The sequence below is a fragment of the Nelumbo lutea genome, chromosome 2 (genome assembly GCF_056320005.1).
Source record: "Nelumbo lutea isolate HS-2025 chromosome 2, American lotus-T2T, whole genome shotgun sequence".
In the NCBI taxonomy this organism is placed as follows: Eukaryota; Viridiplantae; Streptophyta; class Magnoliopsida; order Proteales; family Nelumbonaceae; genus Nelumbo; species Nelumbo lutea.
Window position 1 is genome coordinate 56,363,018 of NC_142685.1, and position 21,705 is coordinate 56,384,722.

The following is a 21,705-nucleotide window of genomic DNA, read 5'->3' on the forward strand; positions in this document are numbered from 1 at the left end:
AATGAAATTGAAAACATAACTCTTGCAAGCCAAAATAAGAAACTTAGGATGGTAGTAGAGGATGATAAAGGGGTTTGGGAGAAGAGGTACATAATCACAGTGAAGAAAAAAAAATGCAAAATTAGGAGTCAGTGCTGGCTGCTGTGGTGAGGAAACTCCAGATTAAGAGTAAAGCTATACTTCTACCCTTTAGTGATTGCAGGGGCTCTAGTTGATCTAGACGGTGAGAGGGTAGATGTCTCAGCGGTGGAAACAGAGGAGGGATGTGTATTGTTTGAAAGGTGGGAGATGAACTGCAATGAGAAAGAAATAGAGGGCCAGAACGTAACGATCCGTCCGGTGGGGATGCCATTCAATCTATGGAAAGAAGAGATTTTAGCAAAGATTGCTACAGTGATAGGGGGAAGACTGCAAAGCTGTAGCTTCATAAATCTTGCTGCAGTGGCTATCAAAATCTCTGGTGTCCTGCCGGAGACCATCCCAAGATCTTTTGATCTGTTCACAGAAGGCTGATGGCAGAAAATCTGGTTGGTTTCAAAAGCTGAAGTGCCACTGCAGATGGATTGCTCCAAGGTTGAAGACGGAGCTGAGCTGGCCACCTGGTTTCCTCGTGGCAACAAAGGAAAGGAAGGAGAGACAAGTGAGAAGGAAAATGAATTGAGTAAGGAAGATGAACAGGCACTAGGAATACCAGAAAAAGAAACTTTTCCAAAAAATTTTAAATTGCCACACATTAAGGGGTGGGATAAGTCTTTTTTTGAGGCAGTTAAGGGGGGTACTCAGTCAGACCCAGGGCAGGGCCCACATAAAGTAGCTGAAGAAATCCAGTCGAACAAAACTGAACAGTTTCTGGGCCGGGCCGAAAGGAAGTCAGAACTGGTCAAACCTGTTTTTAGAGACTCAGGTGACTTTTTAAGTAGTTACGTCAGTCAAGGAAGTAACAAGCAGTTGGGGGACAACACTTACAGTCTATCATCATCCCCTTTTGCCCCTGTGAAAACTAAAGGCAGTCTGAAGCACTCGTTGCGGTGGTTTCGGCGGAAAGTGGCAGAGACTAAGGACCCTGGTGAGGTTGCATCTGATTGTCCAAGCCCAAAATTTGTTAGAGACTGATCAGAGGAGGACTCAGCAGATGAGGGGTGGTTCAACGTTGAAATCTTGGAGAATGATGCCTCTGATTCAGATGCAGAGTCCTTGATTGGAAGTGTAGGTAACTTCGCTGAAACAGGTGAGGTGCAGGAAACTTTTCACCTTGCTGAGTTGTTTTTAGCAGAAGAGAAGAACACGGTATGTTTCCAACTGCACATTGACAGCAGGGGTTTCAAATGTGGCCGAGAATAGTCTGGGTGTTGGGGAAGAAACTCTAAGGCCAAAACAGAGATTTCCATCTCCCTGTAGAAGCCAAAGACAGGAATCGAGTAAGGAACTGGTGGAGACAAATCAGAGGCTAAGCAAGGAGACTCCAGTTAGGGTGCAGTGACAGAGCTTTGGAAGTAGGTCGCCGGAGGTCCCTTCCATCAGCTATCCTTCACAGGAGGGCCAGTCCAAGGAAATCAATACTCCGGCGTGTTCCTTCAAGGGTTGGGAGTTTTTGTTGCGAAGCCTTCCTGGAAAGATTCAACATTGGTGATTTTCTTTAAAGAAAAAGACCCAAGATCTGCTTGTCCCCGCATGGTGCATTCATTCTTTGCAAAGCTGATGGGGAGATTGGTTGTCACCTTTTAGTTGCTTGCCTTTTTTCCAAAACAATATGGGAATGGGTTTTCTCTCTTTTTGGGAGGAGATGGAACCCCCCTATGTCTGTGCAAACTCTATTTTCTTCATCCTTTTTCAGGTGGCATTTGAGAAGAGGAAGGGTCATGTGGAGGTGCAAAAGGCCTGTTGTTTGTTGGACATTGTGGGAAGAAAGGAATTCAAGGATTTTCTCAGATAGGGAGAGGAGCATTGAAACTGTAATAGAGGTGATTCACTTAAGGGCAGCACAGTGGTTAAAAGACCTCAGATCTTTTTACTGACTTTACTCTAGATGACTTGATGAGAAAATGGAAGGAGATTGCTAATGCTGCTCAGATTAGAACAGGGACTAGTCCTTCTTGGACCCCTCCTCCTAATGGTTTTGTAAAACTGAACTTTGATGGCAGTAGTAGAGGGAACCCAAGACAATCTGGTATTGGGGGAGTCTTCAAGGATAAGAAAGGGGTTATTTCAGCTATGTTTTCTGGCCATATAGGGGTAGGTGACTCCCTCAGGGCTGAGATTTTTGTGGTTCTGGAGGGAATACGAAAGGCAAAGGAGATGAATATAAGGAAACTTGTGGTTGAAGGTGACTCACAGGTGGTAGTAGGATGGATACAAGAGGATAAGGTGGGATTGTGGAACTTTGGTAATGAAAAGAAAAATTACAGGTGGCTGACAAAGGATATGGAAGTAGTACAACTGGGTGAAAAGATCTGCTAACTCTTTTGCAGATGGGTTAGCTAAGCAAGGGGTGGCTCGGGATTCTTTCTTTTGGGCAAAGTTGTAATTTCTTCTTATTGCTTTCATGGGGGCTCCTGCCCAACCCAGGGAGTTAAGAAAGTTTATCTTCCCTTCCTTGTAATTAATTCTGTTTATTATTAATGGAAAGTTACTGTTATTGATCAAAAAAAAAAAAAGAAAGGAATCAAAGAACACTTGCAGATAAGGAAAGATCTAGAGAAGCAATTATTGAAGTAATCATGACAAGGGTGATACAATGGGTGAAGTCTTGAAGTTATTTGAAGATATTCCCACTTCAGCTCCGTTGAACAATTGGAAGGAAGTCGCTTGTTCAGCCCCTAACAAAGTTGTTCCTCATCCAATGTGGACTCTTCCAGTCCCCGTCTTTATAAAGCTGAATTTTGATGGTAGTAGTGAAGGTAACCCCGGACCCTCAGGCATTGGAGGGATCTTTAGGAATGAGGTGGGTGCGATTATTGCCATGTTCTCAGGCCCAATTGGGGAAGGAGACTCCCTCCGAGCTGAAGTCTTGGCAATCTTGGAAGGTGCCAAAAAGGCTAAGGAGCTTAACTTAAGACGGGTGATTATTGAGGGAGATTCAAAGTTGTAATAGACTGGTTGCAAAAGAAGGAGAGCAGCATGTGGAGCTACCTGAATGAAAAGAGAGTATTTAAATGGCTAACTCGGGATATGACAGTGAGGGTACAATGGGTTAAGAGATGTGTCAATTCCTTTGCAGATGCACTAGCCAAACAAGGGGTGGGAAGAAATCATTTGTTCTGGGCTTGTTTGTAATCTCTTAATATTGGGGGAGTTAAGAGAGTTTATCTCCCCCTGCTTCTGTACCCATCTCTTTTTTTTTTTTTTTTGATAAGAGTCATATTCCATTAATTCAAGGATCAGTTACATGAGAATCCCCTTAGAGAGGCGTGAGGTGCTGCCTCTCCATACAGAAAACACAAAAACTACATCAACAAAGAACACGACTGTTACAAAAGACACAAATTACAATTGTGCCCAGAACAATGTTTCCCTGTTTGTCCCTTGGTTTGCCAAGACATCAGCAAAAGCGTTAACTGATCTTCCAACCCACTGTACTTTTACAGACATATTCCTTGTCAGCCATTTGAATTTCTTTATCTCATTCTTGTAGTCCCATGTGACATTCTCCGGATTATTTAACCAGTTCACCAGTCTTAGAGTCCCCTTCAACCAGAAGTTGCTCCACACCCATTTCTTTTGCAAGATTTATTCCTTGTATTGCAGCTAACAGCTCTGCCCTAATAGAGTTACCAACACCTAAAGGGCCAGAGTATAGTAAGACAGCCTCTTCAGTCTCAATCCTCAATACATCTCCCAAACCAGAGGGACCCGGGTTGCCCTAGCTACTTCCATCAAAATTCAGCTTCAAAGAACCGTGAGGAGGGGGGACCCAACTTGTCATTACCTTTATCTTTGAGGAGGAACTGTTAGACAGTTTTGTATGCCCTTAGCTTCAATCAAAATGATATACTTTATGAGTTTATTGTAAATGAATAAAAGTGCATATTTGATTCGTGTTCCCTTGGTATGTTTCTGTGTAATACCCTTAAACTGGACACTTAATGAGACTCGTATTAGTTTAGAATGTTCACAGCCAGTGGGTCGGTCTGGAGAGTCCTATCCTGACAAGGCTGACACTGTGGTACCACCAAGTCGGTTGGGGTGGCCTCTCTCAGCTGCCAGGGTGAGACCCTAGGCACATACAGTGTAGGATTAATTAAATCTTTGAACTGGACCAGATTTCCAGTATTGCCCTGGACCTTGGCGATTGATGGGGAAAATTGGAAAGTTACACCCGACCCCTAGACTTGACTATGATACTGCACTAGATGTCGGATTGGACTGTCTTTGATATACCATTCAGTGAGATACTTAGCGGGGTTCAAAACCTGGGTATGTTGGGAGAGTCTGAGAATTCATCTTAGTGGGTGATCATAGTGACAGGATCAGCCCCTTTGTCGGACAAAGGTAATGATCGGGGATGCACTCTCACTGATGGAAACCAAGACTACCAACAGCCGATTTTAATCGTTGAGATTTGTTTTGCAAAATATATTTTATATGAGATATAAAAGTATATATATTATGGTTTCTAAAATGTTTGCAAGAAGGTTTTAATTCCCGGGATCCATATAAGCAGAGAGTGCAACACTGTTCCTTGCAGCCGAGAGAGAGGTCATCTCTTGTCAGGCAGTGTATGATCATTATGGGCTGAGAGGTTAAGTGTAAGACCACTAAGGGTAATACCTGATGGACTAATCTTGCATCTGCCCACAGTCCTTGGGTGCTACAAGGTGGCTTGGCCCAGGGACCACTTAGGGTAAGTGTTGGGCCCATAGAGCCCATCTGATGGGTTTCAGGGGGTGCACTGTCCGTAACAGTGTATTCGGCCAGGCCTTGTAACAAAGGCTGGGCCAAACCCATGTGGCTGATGTGTAGATCAATGTTTGGGTCCCACGCCATACAAGGAAACCCAACTGGGCAGCAGTTTGGAAGGCTAAGTGAATACATAACCTTAAATGGGCCTTAAGCCCATTTCGAACTAGGCTGATTTGATTAGTCAAATAAAAGGGGTGAATTCTGCCCAGACCCTATCCACTTAGAGAGTCCAAGATCTAAATAAGATTTAGATCTGGAAGCCTCCTAATTAGATTAGGAGATGGCTAATCTAATCTGCAGATAAGATAGGGGTTATCCCTTATCACTTAAAGGGACTTCTAATCCAAATATGATTTGGATCAACAACTCCTAATGGGATTAGGAGCTGATCCCTTTAAGATTATAAGAGGAGGAGGGGGCGGCAGCCTTTAGACATGCAACCAACACATTCTTGTCTTCAAAGCTGAAATCGCAAGAAGAGAGAATTCTGCACCCTGCGAATACTCTCTTGTCGCCTCCTTCCTACAGCCGCCGCCTCCAACAGTTCGATCTCCTACTTTCTACAGGAGTAATCAAGATTTGATCTTGATCTCAATCTTTTGGAGAAAAGATTGATTGGAGTTGTACTCACAAGCCATCATATTGATTCTTGCGAAGGGTCAAGTTCTTTTGGAAGAACACTGTTGATTCTGCTCCATCCTGCACTACGCCATCTTCAGTGGGAGCAGATTTTGGATCCTTCCTTGGGCGTGAACACCTTCATTGGGAGATATTGTTTCTCCGTATCAGGTATAATCCCTTCCTACTCCTTTTGGTTCAGATCTGGTTCAGTTTATAATTCAAGAATGATCCTTGAAAATATGATTTTATAAATAGGGAATGTGATTCTCAGTTGAAGGGAGAGAAAAATTTTTTAAATTCACCCCTTATTTCGAAATCTTTGGGTGTCCATAGGATGGATATCCTATCCCTTCAGAAACAACTTGCTACTGATAACCAATCCCTCCAACAGTCAATAAAGGAGAAGTGATCAAACAAATCCAGAGTCTTTAACCAACGTATTGTCCTATACAAATTGCAGTCCTTCAAGGCCTAACTGCTTCTCCCCTTTTTCCTAGAAGATCCCGGCATTCCTTTCTTCCCAAACTGTCCATAACAAGGCTACTCGTGCACACCTTCACATTTTTCTTCCTCTTTTTTGGGGCCAATAGAACATAGAAGGGTTAAAGATTGTACTTACTTCTGTTGGCATATCCCATCTACACCCAAACAAAGATAGAAGCCAAACCCAGAGTTCTACAGTGACACTACAAGATAAAAATAAGTGATAACAGTCCTCACCATGAGATCTGCAAAGAGTGCACCAGTTTGGAGAAATACATAGGGGGTCTTCTCTTTTGTAGGTTATCCATCGTGCTTACTTTACCGTGCCACACTTCCCAACACAAAGCCATAACCTTGGGGAAAACCGGTCTACACCAGACTTCTTTGGAAGGGATACTTTGTTGAGAGGAGGTTCGGCACAAGAAATTAAAAAGGAACCACAAGAAAAAGACCCATTAGGGTGAATGGCCCAAATCCTCTTATCAGGCTTCAAAGGATCCAACCAAACCTTATCGAGGGGATCAAGAAGAGCAAACAAACAATCAATTTCATCCTCCCTTAACCCTCTACGAAAACCGAAGTCCCAAGACAAAGACAACAAATTTAAAACTAAAGGAATGAATTTTGAAATCACCTCTTTTTTATACAAAGAAATAGAGTACAAGGACGGAAAAAGGTCTTTTAGGGGAAGATCTCCCGCCCAAATGTCCTCCCAAAACCGAAGAGTTACCAGAACAAGCATCATACCTTAACATCTTAGGAACTGTGGAAGAATTTTGTGAATTGCTTTCCAAGGTGTTGCTAGGTTAGCCCTCCTTGAAGCACCAGCATCCCATCCACTCTTTGAGCATCCATGAATACTCTTCACCACTTCATGCCACAACTTATCTCACTCCATAGGCCACCTCCACAACCACTTCCCTAACAATGTTGAATTCTTCTTAAGCGCATTTCCAAGCCCTAATCCTCCTTCCTCTTTGCTTCTACCCACATCCTCCCAACTGATTAAGCGGTCTTTTTTACCTTCTCCCGGTTCCCAAAGAAAATCCCTCATTAATTTTTCCAGTTTCTTCGCTTCCCTAGATGGTATCCTAAAGACTGAGAGGTAGTAAATAGGTAGGTTCACAAGGGTAGCTCTTATCGAGGTGATCCTCCCACCCAAAGAGACGTAATTTTTCTTCCACACGGCTAATCTCTTTTCAAATTTCTCTATAACTGGGGTCCAAAACGTACTCTCCCTAGGGTTTGCCCCTAAGGCAGCCCTAAATAGGACAAAGGCCAAGTAGAAATGGAGCACTGAAGCCAATTTGCAAAAGCCACAACCTCCTCCAAGTCCAGATTGACTCCAGCAATGCAGCTCTTTTCTAAATTGATTTTCAAATTGGACACTCCTTCAAAGGCCTTAATCAATTCTTTCAAGTTTCCCACCTTCTCACTAAAACCACCACCACAGAAGATCATCAAGTCATCCGCAAACCGCAAATGAGTTACTGGAATTTGGCTTGTGCCTGTTCTCCATCCCTTTATCACATCTTCTCTATCAGCCCTTGTGATAATTCAACTGAACACATCAGCTACCAAGGTAAAGAGAAAAGGTGAAAGTGGATCCCCTTGTCTAATACCCCTACTAGCTGGAAAAAAAAATCCCTTACCACCCCATTAATGAATTGTTTCTGTTATTGATCAAAAAAAAAACCTTGCTTTGTACCCATCTCTTTAACCTTCTCTTCATTAATTCTTTTTCTCTTCTTAAAACCTTGGATCTTTCATGTTTTAGTGATAAAACCCTTAAAACAAAGTGTAAGTAATATACATAATATATTATAGGAATCAACACACATAGTAATAAGATGTTAGCTATAGCAATAATATCGCAATAAAGTGCTTGCTATGTGATTTTTGTCTCCTAAAGAGAGATATTTTTATATAATCCATGGAATTCAGGCAAGGCACTTGACAACTATGTTCAGAAACTAGATAAAAGCACGATATATGCATGGGATAATCATACCTGTATCCATGTTTGGTATTTTAGGAAATGGAAAGTGATATACCCATTTCCTGTATCTCTCTGCCCATGTCTGTATCCAAATCTGGACATCATAGGTTATAGCCATTCCAAGGACAAAGTGTCAATTTGTCAAAGTATTTAAGTCTTTCTAGTTTTTTGGCTCTATCTTGTAGTTGTTTTTGGTCTGTTCAGTTGTAACAGGATTAGTCGAGTGTTATTAAAGTTGTTTTAGTTTAGGGGCGTAAGTCCTTATTTGTGTGTCCTTAAGGTTACCTATTGTTAGCTTTAGTCTTAAAGCAATTAGGAGGTCTATGTGGTCAATTTTTAAACCTTTTTTTGTAAGTGACTTTTTAGCCTAAATTGGAGACTATAAAAAGAGATCAGAGCCCTTGTGTTGAGTCCAAAAATAGTCATCATAATTCTGTTTTTAAATGAGAACAAATTGAATAAAGGCTTGTTTTGAAACTACCTATGGGTAACAGCATGACCTTTTCTCTCTTTTATCTCTTTTTATTCAAAAGGTGCAATCTTTAGTCTCTTTCTTTTCTCTATTTTAGGTCTGAACCTCTTTTTCATAATCTAGATCATCAATTTCCCTTCTTTACCCATCACATTCACCCTAGTAGGAATTCTCTTTCATGTCCTATAGGCTACATCAGTTACCAACTGAAAAAAGAAGAAAAAAGTAACAGCAAGCAAACCTGGGAAAGAAGGCCCAAATACATCTCAAATCTCCTCAATCCTCCTTTGGAGAGAGAATGAGCCAAATCTCTGCTGTAATATCAAAGAGATCAAAGCCCCCTGCTACCGTCTCTTTCCACCCAATAACCATTGCAGAAATGGACAATCTTACGTGAAAACATGTGAAATGACAATGTCCTCAATCAAACTTATAGTAATGCAGCCAGTTTAGTAGCAAGAAAAAGAAATACACGTAGGCCATGCAACCTCTTGAGCATTTAGTAGACATATGGATATAACACCCTTCAATTAGATTGTTCGAAAACTTTTTACCTGATCTGGAGATGCAAGGCTGTTGCTAGGATCTGCAAATTCAGCTACAAGTTCATCTGCAACCTGGAAAACAACTTTTGAATTAGGGAATAAAAGGAAATAAAGCATCTACAAACATTTGCAAGTATTTAATGTTCATTGATAATGAGGTTGGCATACAAATAAGAACATGAAAGATGACTCTTCTATTTTTTTATCTTTGCCCCATTGCTGTATGTGATGATAAAAACTCAGGCTGATAAGCATGAAAACTTGGGTTCAATCTAAGAATAGCCAATTCATGCTATAATGCCAGAGCAGGGACCAGCACTAGAGAAAGGCCTTTTTATATTGATAGATAACGTTTTTTTCATAAGAGATACCTGAAGTAAAATTCCATTTAAAACATAACAAAGATGATGATACAAGTACAAAATCCAGTTCCCTAAACAAGGACATGGAAGAAAGCACAAGGCTACAAATTATGCTTCATATGCAAGTTAAATAGAAACAATATCCATCCCAGAATGGTAGTCCTCCATTGTTCACATCCCTCTTAGTCCCTTACTCCACCACGGTTAGCCATCAGCAACTGGGTTAGTTTCCCTGGGGATGATTAGGGGTGGATTCGAGTCAAGCCAAGCCGATTACTTGGTTATTTGAGCTCGGCTCACAGAAATAGTGTTAGGCTCGAGCTCAAGTTTGGCTCGGTTCAAAAGCTCACAAGTTCGAGTTCGGCTCACCTCGAGCTCGACTACAAGCCAATCTTTTTCTCAAAAATAAAAATTATACATATAAAAATATTTTTTATTTTACATACAAAAAATTAAGAATTATAAAAATCATTTACTATTATCAATCTTGTAAATACATCCAATTCTTTTTTCATAATCAATAAAGTCATATGTTACCAATCAAAGAGGAAGAAAAAAGGAGTTCGGAAATTCAGCAATAGGTTTTGACAACAAATTTTTTTATAATCAGCTTTTGACAATGAAATCACACCAGGTTAAGTTTCAAGATGACCCAACTGCCAAATTTGAAGATTTGGTTTCATCATCAACCTCACAGGAAATCTTGCAAAATTAGAGCCATACCTTTTGATGGATTTCTGACATTTCTTTCTTTCTTTCTCTTTTTTTCAATTTATAACTGTATCAAATTTTAATGATTATGAAGTAAAATTATGTACTCGCATACAATCAGATTGGCCTAGCTGAACTAGCTGGCCTCTGTTCTTTACATCATCAGGTTACCCTTTCCTAAATTAGATTTCTTCTACTACCCCTTGTTTTGCAGCTTTTGCCATTGAGTATGCAAAGTTGTTTGCAGATCTCTGAACCAAGAAAAGGTGATCTACAGTTCCAAGGATAAATGCTGAATTTCCTTCACCTCATTCCTATAAGCCCATGCCGATTGCTTATTGCCACTTAACCAGCAGCTCACAATTGCCCTCAAATCGATTTCTTGCACTCCTTTTCTTCCATCCTATAATGCTTGATGCTAGCAATACATTTGCATCGCAACCTTAGGTATTTGCAATGCAAAGGGCATCAATTTCAATCTTCTAATTGAGACCTTCTAGGGATAGCTTTACTAATTTATTTAAGCAAGACATAGTCAAGCCAGTTCACCGAAGATCAAGGTTATTATGATCATATTTTTTGAGCTAAGGTCCATCTGAGATTTTCAGAAAATAAGAAAAAATTGACACAGGTTCAGAGAAGAGAAATAGCATACTGGCAGGTATTACCATAAAAAAAACTTCATTCTATTTAATTCATCCATACAAATGCTACTATAAATTAATTCATAGAGAGTTCTAGCTGGAGTTTCTTCATGAGCAAGCAACTTCTATTACCTGCTTGTCATATTCTCGGATTATATATGAACTTGTCATCTGAAGTTTTGACTAATTAAATACTCAAAAAAGAACTACAAAACCCATTACTAATTTAAAATTAACTATAATAAACCAAATCAGTATTTAAACCACACGTTCTGTTCATTTCAAGAGATTAGATTACTCTATCTAAAAATTCAATCTATGTTGTGCCCCACCAGAACCAAAACCAAGTTTCTCCCGGTTCCAAAATTTTCCACCTTTGATTCTTCTCCCCTTTGTGGCTGCATCACTTTGGGTTGGAGTTAGTTAGGCCCAACCATAACCCTACACCTTAAAGTAAGTGGAAGATGCAAGATGACAAGGAACTCAAAAGGCAATGCTCTAGCTACTAAGAAAACCACATTTCACATGGATACATTTAATATGCACATGAAGTCGTTATGTTGGAAATTTTGGTTGTGAATTAATTTACTAAAGCATATTCATGTAGATCTTAGTTACTACTGAATAACGATTAGGTTTAAATTCAAATCCCAACCACAAATGACAAGATTCTAGCAACTAAAAAACCTCGCATCACTTTCATACTTTCGACTAACCTAAAATACCTCTTCTTCAACTGCTACTTGAATATGATTATTTTTTGGATTCAGGGTTACCATTGCCGAAACTTCAAGTTTTCGGAATACTTTTGAAGTCCCTCACCATACAGCTAGCTAAATGACAATTTCCTTCAAATCAAGAAACCTAAGCCTTTTAATTGGACCATTACTTGTTGGAAGAAAACTTTGCAGATCCATCATACATCATCTTGTTAAGAATTCGCTGGGGTTTATACCAAAAGGATAATAAATTCTCAAACAGGATGGTGGCATACATGATCTTAAAGATAAACTTTTCAGAGAAAAGAGTAACCAACTTTATTAATAGCATAAGGGGTACATGAGATGATGTACAAAGAGAACAAAACGCAGCTCAGGGCTACAAAGGCAAAATTCTGTCACTATACAATGTTGTGGAAACTTTCAATAGCTAGATAAGATTGAAGAATGTGAAAGTGAAACCAATAGCAGAAATGGATCAGCAAGAGTTAACTAATTGCAGAGTGAATGATGGTAGAAACACTCACACAAAAGAAACGTAGTTAGTTGAATGTAGCAAATGGTAATCAGACCTGTGTTTTGTAAGTAAACAGCAGAAAAGAGAAAAGGAGAGAGAAAGAGAGAGAGCAAGGGAGAAGAAGAATAAGAGAAAAGACAGGCTGATCAAAAAAAAAAAAAAGAAGAGAAAAGACAATGAAGAAAAAGAGGTGCAGATTCTTATTATACTGCCACCCCAATGAATTGCTATTTATATTAATCAAAAGAAGAGGTACAAAGACAGGAATATCCCTGCCACCTACATAAAAGAGAGGAACAATAACAAATAATAATAAAACAGTAACAAATAAGTAACAAGTAGTGGATCCACAAACTAAACAACTGTATCTCCACACAGTTGTTGCAAAACATGGTAGCTGACTCAAATTCTATGCATACACATATAATAGGCATGTAGATAGCTAGGGGAAGCACTACTGAGCATTATTAAACCAAAAAAGGGCCAATACCCAATGTTCCCAGCCATCAAGGGTCTTGGGATGGGTGAACTGGATATGGCTGCTCAAAATGGCTGCTCTCAGACTCAAACCTAATTCTCACACTTGTGACCCCAAGATTTTACAAATATACCAAGAAACGGTCCTTGAGCATTACACGAAGTTCTATAAAAATAAGTTATAGCATTTGGAATATTGTAATCAATAACAAAAAGATATGCCATGCAATACCACCTTGGCCTAAATGAAAACACAATATCCAATTTGGATGAGAATCAGGAGTACCATTTTCAATTGTAACAGATAACTTGTCTGCTTCCATTGTGAATATGTATACACCAAGTCAACCAAGGAGAAAAAGAATTGTGTGACAACTTTCAACATGTACAAAAACGGATGCTACATTCAAAGAATTAATATTTGTGATGCTATTAAAAGGAAAAGACCAAATTGGTGCCTATCCCCACACATCTGTAATTCTGTTTGCTTTGATTTTGTTGTGGAGAATCTATATACCATCTACCGATCTCCTGTCCTTTAGTAATTGGAATTTGGGAGTGGTTCTTTGCCCTCTTTAGATGCAGGTGGCCCCTTTTCAACATCTCCTTCTTTAATCCACCCAAGAAAAGAGGGCAAGTTTCTATGGAAAAGCAAAACAAAATTAGCATTAACTTAGTCCATCTGGGAAGAGAGGAGCCAAGGAATTTTTACTGGCAAACCACAACCTTCTCAAAGCTAGACAGATATTTTTAGTGAAAGTTGGGAAAGTCATTGGAGGGACTTGGTAGCTAGAGCTTTATCCAGAGTTATGTCTGATCATTGTCCCATTGAGTTAGGACAAGAACCTTTTAGGCTTGGTCCTCGACCCTTCAGATTTGAAAACATGTGGCTGACACACCCCAACTTTGTGAAGAAGATTGAGGAATGGTGGAGGGAAGATATAAGTGGGGCCGGTGGAAAGGGGTGAGACTCCACAAAAATTGAGAAGCTTGAGATCAAAACTGAAGGATTGGAATAAAGACTAATTTGGGAGACTAGAAGAATCGAAATCAACTCTGTTAACCTAGATAGAGGAGTTAGATGTGAAGGAGTCCCAAAGAACCATGAATACATAGGAGCAAGAATTGAGATGGAAGTTGAAGAGGGATTTAGAAGAGGTACTACTTCCGAAAGAAATCTCTTGGAGGCAAAAATCTAGATGCAAATAGATTAAGGAAGGTGATGGAAATATTAAATTCTTCCATGAGATGGCCAACGGGAGGAGGAAAAATCTGGTGACTAAACTTGAAGTAGATCGAGTGACATATGAGTCTCAAGAGGAGATAGCCAATTGTTTTGTTGCCCACACCAAATCTATTCTAAGAAGGCCTCTAGGTAATAAGGTGGAGTTGGAAAGTGTTACTTGGCCAAGACTTTCTAAAGAAAATAAATGATGGTTGCAAAGGCACTTTGAGGATGATGAAATTAGACATGTCTTCTCTATGGATAGATCTAAAGAACCAGGGCCGGATGGTTTCACTATGGCTTTGTTTCAAGATTGTCGGAATATAATTAAAGAAGACTTGCTTAAGGTCTTTAGAGAGTTTGAAGAAAGTTCAATGATAAGTCGAGGAGTTAATGCTACTTTTCTAGCCCTGGTTCCAAAGATAAAAGAGGCCAATCATCCAAAAGACTTTAGACCTACCAGTTTGGTGACTAGCATTTACAAGGTTCTGGCTCAAGTCTTGTCATTGAGGATAAAAAAGGTGCTTCCATCAATCATTAGCCAAGCCCGAGGTGCTTTTGTTCAAGGGAGACAAATAATTGATCAAACTTTAATAACAAATGAATGTGTAGAGGAGATGAAAAGATCGGGTAATCAAGGCTTCGTTTGTAAATCGGATCTCGATAAGGCCTATGATCTAGTGGACTGGAGTTTCTTGTTGGAGGTGCTCAGGAAGTGTGGCTTTGGGGATAGATGGTGTAAATGGATTAAGGGATGCCTTACTTCCTATCATTATTCTATTCTAGCCAATGGGGTGGTCAATGACTTCTTCCCAACCTATAGGGGTCTAAGACAAGGTGACCCACTATCCCCCTTCTTATTCACTTTGGTTGTTGATGCTTTTAGTAAACTTTTATCAGAAGCATATAGGGTTGGGTTAATAAGAGGTTGGAGAATTGGTAGAAATAGAGTTCCGATAACCCACCTTCAATTTGCAAACGACATTATCATCTTTTGTGAGGATTGTAGCTTGGTGAAAGTGAGAAGTTTGAATAATCATATTATCCTCTTTGAGAGTGCCTTTAATTTGAAAATCAATTTTGAGAAGTGTTGTGTGGTTGGACTAAACTTGGATGAGGGGGTATTGGAGACTATCATTGCCTGCTTAGATTGCACCTATTTTGAGTGGCCTTTGACCTATGTAGGGCTTCCCCTAGGTGCCAACCCAAAGGAAAGTCTGTTTTGGAACCCTGTGGTGGAAAAGTTTGAAAAAAGATTGGTGGCCTGGAGGAGGAACTACATTTCATTGGGGGGCAAAGTAACTTTAATCAAAGCTACACTTTCCAATTTGCCAGTCTACTTTCTATAGTGTGTTATAACAAACTTTTATATTCTTAATTTTTTGAGGTTATAATTATAAAATAGACATTTTTAAACTAAAATATTCATTTTGTGTGTTTATATACTAATTTCTTTCTGTTATTTTCTTATTTGTTAGGGTTTAATCAACACAAACATTGCTAAATGCTGTATTGAACCCTCAAAGACTTCAAAACCTGAACCAATAAGTAAGAAAGATCATAGCATGTTGTCCAATCAACACATTTTCTTCTTTTCTTTTACTAATTTTGTGTTTTTATATACTAATTTCTCCTTTTCCTATAACAGAAATAGGGGTTCAGCCCCTATATTTTTCGAATTTTCTTTTCTTTCTTCTTTTTCTACTCATGAATACGTTGGAATGTGTTGATTTTGGATGGCTGAATCTTCCACATCCAGACCAAGAGTCAGCCCTCTATGGTCATCACCACATGTAAATTTGATAAAGCTAAACTTAGATGGGTGACGTATAAGCAACCCTGGCCCATCTGGTATAGGACACATTTTCAGAGATGAAGGAGGGTTAATTATAACATTATGTTCAGGCCCCATTTGCCACAGAAACTCAACAATGGCAGAAACAATAGCTATACTTCAAGGGATGAGTCTAACAAGGTCCCTTCGGAAAGGTCATCATCTTGAAATTTTAGTGGGCAATAATGCAATTATCTCATTCTCATGTCAAGATTTAATTCTTTGGACCATATATCCCTCATTGCTTATAGTTTGTGTTATTAGTAAAATCTTAATACTATTTATTTTGCTTGCTGTCATATCTTAATATTTTAACCGATACTAAGAAGGCTTTGATTTGCAAGATTTGTTGGGTACATATAATGGATTGATCCTGTTTTAATGCCTTGGTGCAAATAAATAGATGTCTTAATGAAAATGGTTGCTATACATTAGCATTTATGGAAATTTCTAATTTAATGTCATTGGCATGCTTGATCTCCTTGAATGGTTGATTTCGTGTCCAAAATGATTTAACTATAATCTATATTTGCAGTTCATATACCAGAAATTCAAGCATATCAGTGCTAAGCAATTAGCATAACTCAAGGTTAGCATTCATTGTATCAGTAATCAGTTATCACATATCTGCATCTATTATCTTTTAAATCAAGTTCCTAGGAATATATATGCCTTTCCATCCATTGAGCCCATCATGCACAAGGTTTACAAACATCTATGATTATCATAGTATAATTCACCAAGTTCATTAAGATAGTAGCTCAGAGGTTTTGGGTGTAGGTTTTTGAGGAGACATGTACATGCACATAAACATGAATTTTTTTTAATAGTAAAATGAAAACAATTTTATTAGAAAAAGAAAGAGTAGCAAAAGACAGAATTTATGCAGTGCAAGTGAGCAAAGGGCCCCCCAAAAGATGTACAAATCTACAACCCTAAGCCTCTCAAAACCGCAGCCAACTACAAAAGAAACGAAAAACGAGAACAAAGAATTATAAACCTTACAGCCTCCAGAATTTCCCAACAGTGACACCCTCAAAAAATCAAAGCCACACCCACCAATATAAGAATCTCTCTAAACTGCCTGTGTCTTGCCCCTACCAGCGCTTCCTCTTCCCCTGATGCTTTTACAGCCACCTCTTACGGTTGTCAAAGTTGTTACTTCCTTAGAAGTTACCAAGTTTTTATCCTTTTTTTTTTAATTCTTACTACTCCCTCCGTTCCCAAACAGAACCTCCCAACCAAAGGGAAAAACCAATCACCATTTTTAGTGATATTCAAAAGGCATAGAAAATTCTGTCCAATCATAAGGAGTACAACTACAAATTGCGTTTTGTAGTTAGTGAGACATGTAACTTATGCACCTATTTGATATGTACCTCCACCAAGGTACACAGTCATTCAAATAATATGAATCACTGAGAAAATTCAATGAAAGACACGGAGCATTTCACCAAGATAAGCAACAAGGCAAACACTTTTTTTTATTGGAAGGCCAACACTTTATGACTAACCTGATGACTGATCAAACAACAAGTTAACAATTATTTTCCCCCAATACAAAAATATAAATACGAGTTCAAAAGTCACCTGACCTCATTGTAAGTGGTTCTTCCCTTGCTTTCAACTTTCTCGCAGACTAGAAACAACCACAGACATGATAAAAACAAAATCAGCAAGAAAATGACCAAAATAATTATCTGCAAGTGATCGTCATCATGGACAATGGCCTAATTCTAAACAATATGTACTAAAAACATATAAGACTTCTTAAGTGCAGGACTAGAGTTTCCCAAGAAACTCCTCACCTAGCTAGTAGCTACTGCTTCCGTTTATAAAATTTAAAAAAAAAAAAAAAGAAAAAAGAAAAAGAACAGTGCATCAAATGAATAACAGAAAGGGAAGGAGGAAAAAGTGGTCACCTTTCATGCTGAATTGACGAAGTCCTCTACCAGTCTTATCACCACCAACTGCCCTTTGACCTCTTTTCTTCTTCCTTCCACTGCTCAGAAATAGAAAATCAGTTAACATCCTCTTGGAAAGAGATATGCATAGCCTGAAGTTATACAATACCAGGCTTCAGGAGTTAATTAACTATGAAGATTAGAGTAGTAATATGATGGCATACAAAACAAACACAATGAATAAAACATCAGAAATAAGAACAACGATTTCTTTCTTCCCCTCCACAACGTTGAGAATTGATGAAAGTTGAAACAGAAGACCAATGCTTCTAAGCATTCTGCAATGCATTAGAACAACACCCTTTTCATGTGCATGTCGAGTTTGAGGGTTGTTGTTTCACTAATCAACTTATAACAATTCCACAACGCATAAGAAAAATACCACCTTTATATGCATATAATAATTGAGGGTTTTCTCCTAACCAGATATGTGAAATGCTTGAACAATTCCAAAAATTCCCACCTAATATCCAAACATATCATGGCTTTCCCATAAACTTGAAAATGGCCCGCCATAAGAACAAACCCCACTTAAATTCATTAGTTTCATGAATTCTCACCAAAATTACGAAGAAGAACAAAGAACAATAGACTTACACAACCGCTCCTTGAGATCCAGAATCATCTCCATGAATATCGAGGTGATTCAATCTCACAAAAGTGTTCTCACTGGCAGGAGTCGCCATAGCCAACTCGCTACGGCTGGATGGAGACCCCGCACTCCCACTTGTCGAGACAGATTGCCCCGAAAATGTTGTCCCCCAAGACCTTGTAATGCCTCCCCTTGCAATGCTTGCTGGGTTCTTCTCCCCATCTTCCGGTTGATTCCCGCCAGTCACCATTCCTGCTAACTCCCAACCAAAACAGTTGAAAAATCAGAGCAACCATCCCTTCTAATACCCCACAAAAGAACTAAAACATAGAAGGAAAGGAGCAATTTTAACAAACAAAGCAAGACTCTTAAACTGGAGAAAACCCAGATAAAAAATCACCTTATAAAATTCCAAAATTAAAGAATTAGGCGAAAATTGCAGAATTAGGCGGGCTGCACGTGAACAAACGTAGAACATCAGTGGCGAGGTCCCCTCTGTTAGAACGAAGACTTCATTGCCATATGATATGGATCTCTCTCGCTCGCTACTCGCTTCTGACAGATGTTCCTTCCATCTAATTAACAAACGAAGGAGTAAGGACAAGATGGAGCTGCTGTTGACATAAGAAGAACCAAAGCACCGCCTGAGACGATACAGAAGCTGTTAGAAAAAGAGGAGAGATGGGTGCAGAATCAATGGAGGAAGGAGGAGCAACTAAGAGAGAGAGAGAGAGAGAGAGAGAGAGAGAGAGAGGTCAGAGAGGAACCACCCGCCCGGGTTCAAGCTTTCTTTGAGTCTTGACTCTTGAATGGAGAGAAAGAGGGAATAAAGCGGGCGCGCGTGAGGTGTTTGTTTCGTTTATTACGGACGAGCTTGTTGTCTTATACAGTTTAAATTCTCAACCTTCCGATCATCATCATCATCGTAGTCGTCCTACCTATCATCGCCAATCAAATTGTGGGCCCTCTTTTAGAGTAACCACTAACCAACATCTCGTCAAAGCTGCAGCTGCAAACCGGTTGGCCTGATGATGTCATGGTTATTTCACCAATCGTCAAGGCTTCCTTTCCTCTATTTCTATATCAAGCTCGAGTCAGTTGATCGAACCGGGATAAGAAATCCGGTCCACACAAATTCCAAACGGTTAGCTCATCCATACCGGTGGGACCGACCTGTTTGTACTAAGCGCCCGTTTGAAACTTAGCCCCCTTAATTATTTTTTTACAACAGTTGTCCCCTGTACTTTCATATCATGAAAAATAATCCCTTCCGACACTATACGTTTGGTGGAGGGACTGCAGTCACAACCCCAAAAATACAACGAATCCGGGTATGTTCCTCGCACCAACGCACATCCAGCGGTGCATTGGGAACAACAGGAGATATTCTCCATGTGCTGTGGGGAGAAAATTCAGTTAATGTATATTCTTGGGGGTCCTTCAAAAAAACAAAAACAAAGCATTTCCGGTCTGGCCATCAACTAGGTAAACCAGTACAATTCTTACAGTTATTTGGTTCACACAATATTCATCCGACTAACCAATTCACCCATCCAACTGATTGGAGTTTGATTATGGAGTTGAACCCGAATCAACACTATATGTATATAGATTGTTACAAAGTGGTAAAGGCAGGGGTTAGGAAATGAGTAGGTTTTACTTGGAATCAACTTAAAATCGACCTTGAACCAATCTTACCCAATTTGTTAATAAGTACAGTATAGTTCCAAATTTTTAGAACCGACCTATTTGAGCCAGTTCTAGGGTCTAGGGACTTACCCTACCCAAACCAACCCAAAAAAACATAGTTTAGTTGGCCTTGGTGAAACCAACTATGGTTTACCTTGGTGGGAGTTTGGATCTGGACTTGCCTTGAAATAAATCCCAAATATGTTAAAGATGCCAAGATTTTAACCCAAACACTTGTGGTTATAAAGACCATTGCCTCCTTTGACCATTTAGTCACTTAAGTGATTTCATCATTTTTCTTCAATTTATTATTTGAATGTGTATGTAAAGGGTAATATTTACAAAATTTAAATTGCTTGCAGTGTTTATTAATACATTATGATAATCTACAGATTAAATTGCTTAATTTAATCAATAAAAGTAATATAAGTTATGAACTTTATTATTATTATTTTTATTATATTGAAAATCAATTTTTAAAGAATAGTTTTTTTTTTTTTTTTTGGGGGGGGGGGGGGGGGGGGGGGGGAGCGGTGTAAGGAAAGAACATGTTCCATGGATAGACCCTAGAATCAATCTTGGAACTGCCAAGGCTAGAACTGACCCTCGAATTGATCCTAAAAGGATAAGCTCTCAGGTTCAAAGAACTTGGAACTAACCCCTATAGGTAGGTTCCAAGTTCTGCCTTGAAGCTGAACTCAACCAACCTATGCTCATCCCTATGTAAAGGTAAAGGTGATGTAATTAGATAAACCCTACAACCAATCTCGAAACTGTCAAGGCCAAAACCGACCCTAGAATTGAACTTGACAGAGTAGGTTCCAATTCAAAAATCCTAGAACTGATCCATTATTGGATTCTGCCTTGAAACTGAACCAAACCCACTCATACTCATCTGTAAGCAATGAGATCTCCTGCAAGCAAAATCTCAACACTTTGCAAACATGGGCATCCAAACACATTGGAAACATCTCCTTATGAATTTAGATATTTTCAGTGTGTCGTTGGGTCCCATGAACACAGGGTTTTTGCTTATAGGAGATCCAGGCTCGTTGAAAAGGCAATGCATAACACTTGAGGCCAGTTTGAAGCATAAGCCACACAAAATATGTCACACCTAAGGTTAGATGCGTGCACGGTCTCCCTTTTTCCTTCTCATTCTCCTTATTTTTGTTCTACCACATCATGTTTCCAATTACCACAGTGACACAGTCCTCTCTCGCAAGTCCTACTTCATCTCTCTCCCAAGTTCCATCTCAAGGGAGTTTATTCCTTAAATACATATTTAAGCAAAAGTAACCCATTCTCTCTTTTATTCAAAAATTTTAAGAACACTCCCATGAGCAATTAATGTGAGCTGAGATGAATAGCAGTTTTTGAGCAATTAAAACTATATAGCAGACTTCAGGAATGGTCAACCATGCGTAGTTAATACCATATGACAGTAAGTATGGGGCCTTTTTCCATTGTAAGATTGCCATTATTAAATTGAAGCATCTCATGTTATCACAGACACAGACCTCCATTAATGTCTCGGAAATCATGTTTCGAATTAAAAAATGAAAATTCAAAATATATAACTTCAGAAAAGAAAAAAGGGAAAAAAAAAAAAGCTGAACATTTTGGTGTCACTGACTCATGGTTAGAATTTAGAAATTGGCCGAGCTAGACCAAACACCATAGAGCATTCCGCCTGAAACCCAAGGAAAGACCCAGTTTCAATTAATAAAGCTGTTCATGGACTGGGTAGCCCGATGGGCCTGTCCACGAGCTCGGATTATAAGTATCAAGCCCGATTATTTTTGAGCCAGGCTTTTGTAAATATACCTGGGCCAATTATATTATATATAATAATATAAACCAGGACTTCAGGCTTTATTAAGGACCAGGCTTGGGCAAGGGCATGGATATTTTACGTTAATAAAGAGGCTAAGCCCCGGCCCGTGAACAGG

General features: G+C 39.2%; 1 protein-coding gene across 4 annotated transcripts in view; it reads right to left on the reverse strand.

Moving 5' to 3' along the window:
• Positions 1 to 18,958, reverse strand: part of DPB (Transcription factor DP) — a 31,002-nt gene extending 12,044 nt beyond the window's left edge. The window contains exons 1-6 of one of the 4 annotated variants that reach the window (XM_088971714.1): positions 18,835 to 18,958; positions 18,465 to 18,708; positions 18,070 to 18,316; positions 17,431 to 17,510; positions 17,104 to 17,147; positions 9,029 to 9,091 (exon numbers count right to left, since the gene is read on the reverse strand). In XM_088971714.1, the coding sequence (XP_088827840.1) occupies positions 9,029 to 9,091; positions 17,104 to 17,147; positions 17,431 to 17,510; positions 18,070 to 18,314 (432 nt within the window). In that variant the 5' untranslated portion in view covers positions 18,315 to 18,316; positions 18,465 to 18,708; positions 18,835 to 18,958. Of the gene's footprint in view, positions 1 to 9,028; positions 9,092 to 17,103; positions 17,148 to 17,430; positions 17,511 to 18,069; positions 18,324 to 18,464; positions 18,807 to 18,834 lie in introns of those variants that run through there. The other 3 variants (XM_088971713.1, XM_088971717.1, XM_088971716.1) reach the window with 3 other exon arrangements.
• Positions 18,959 to 21,705: the final 2,747 nt, after the last annotated feature.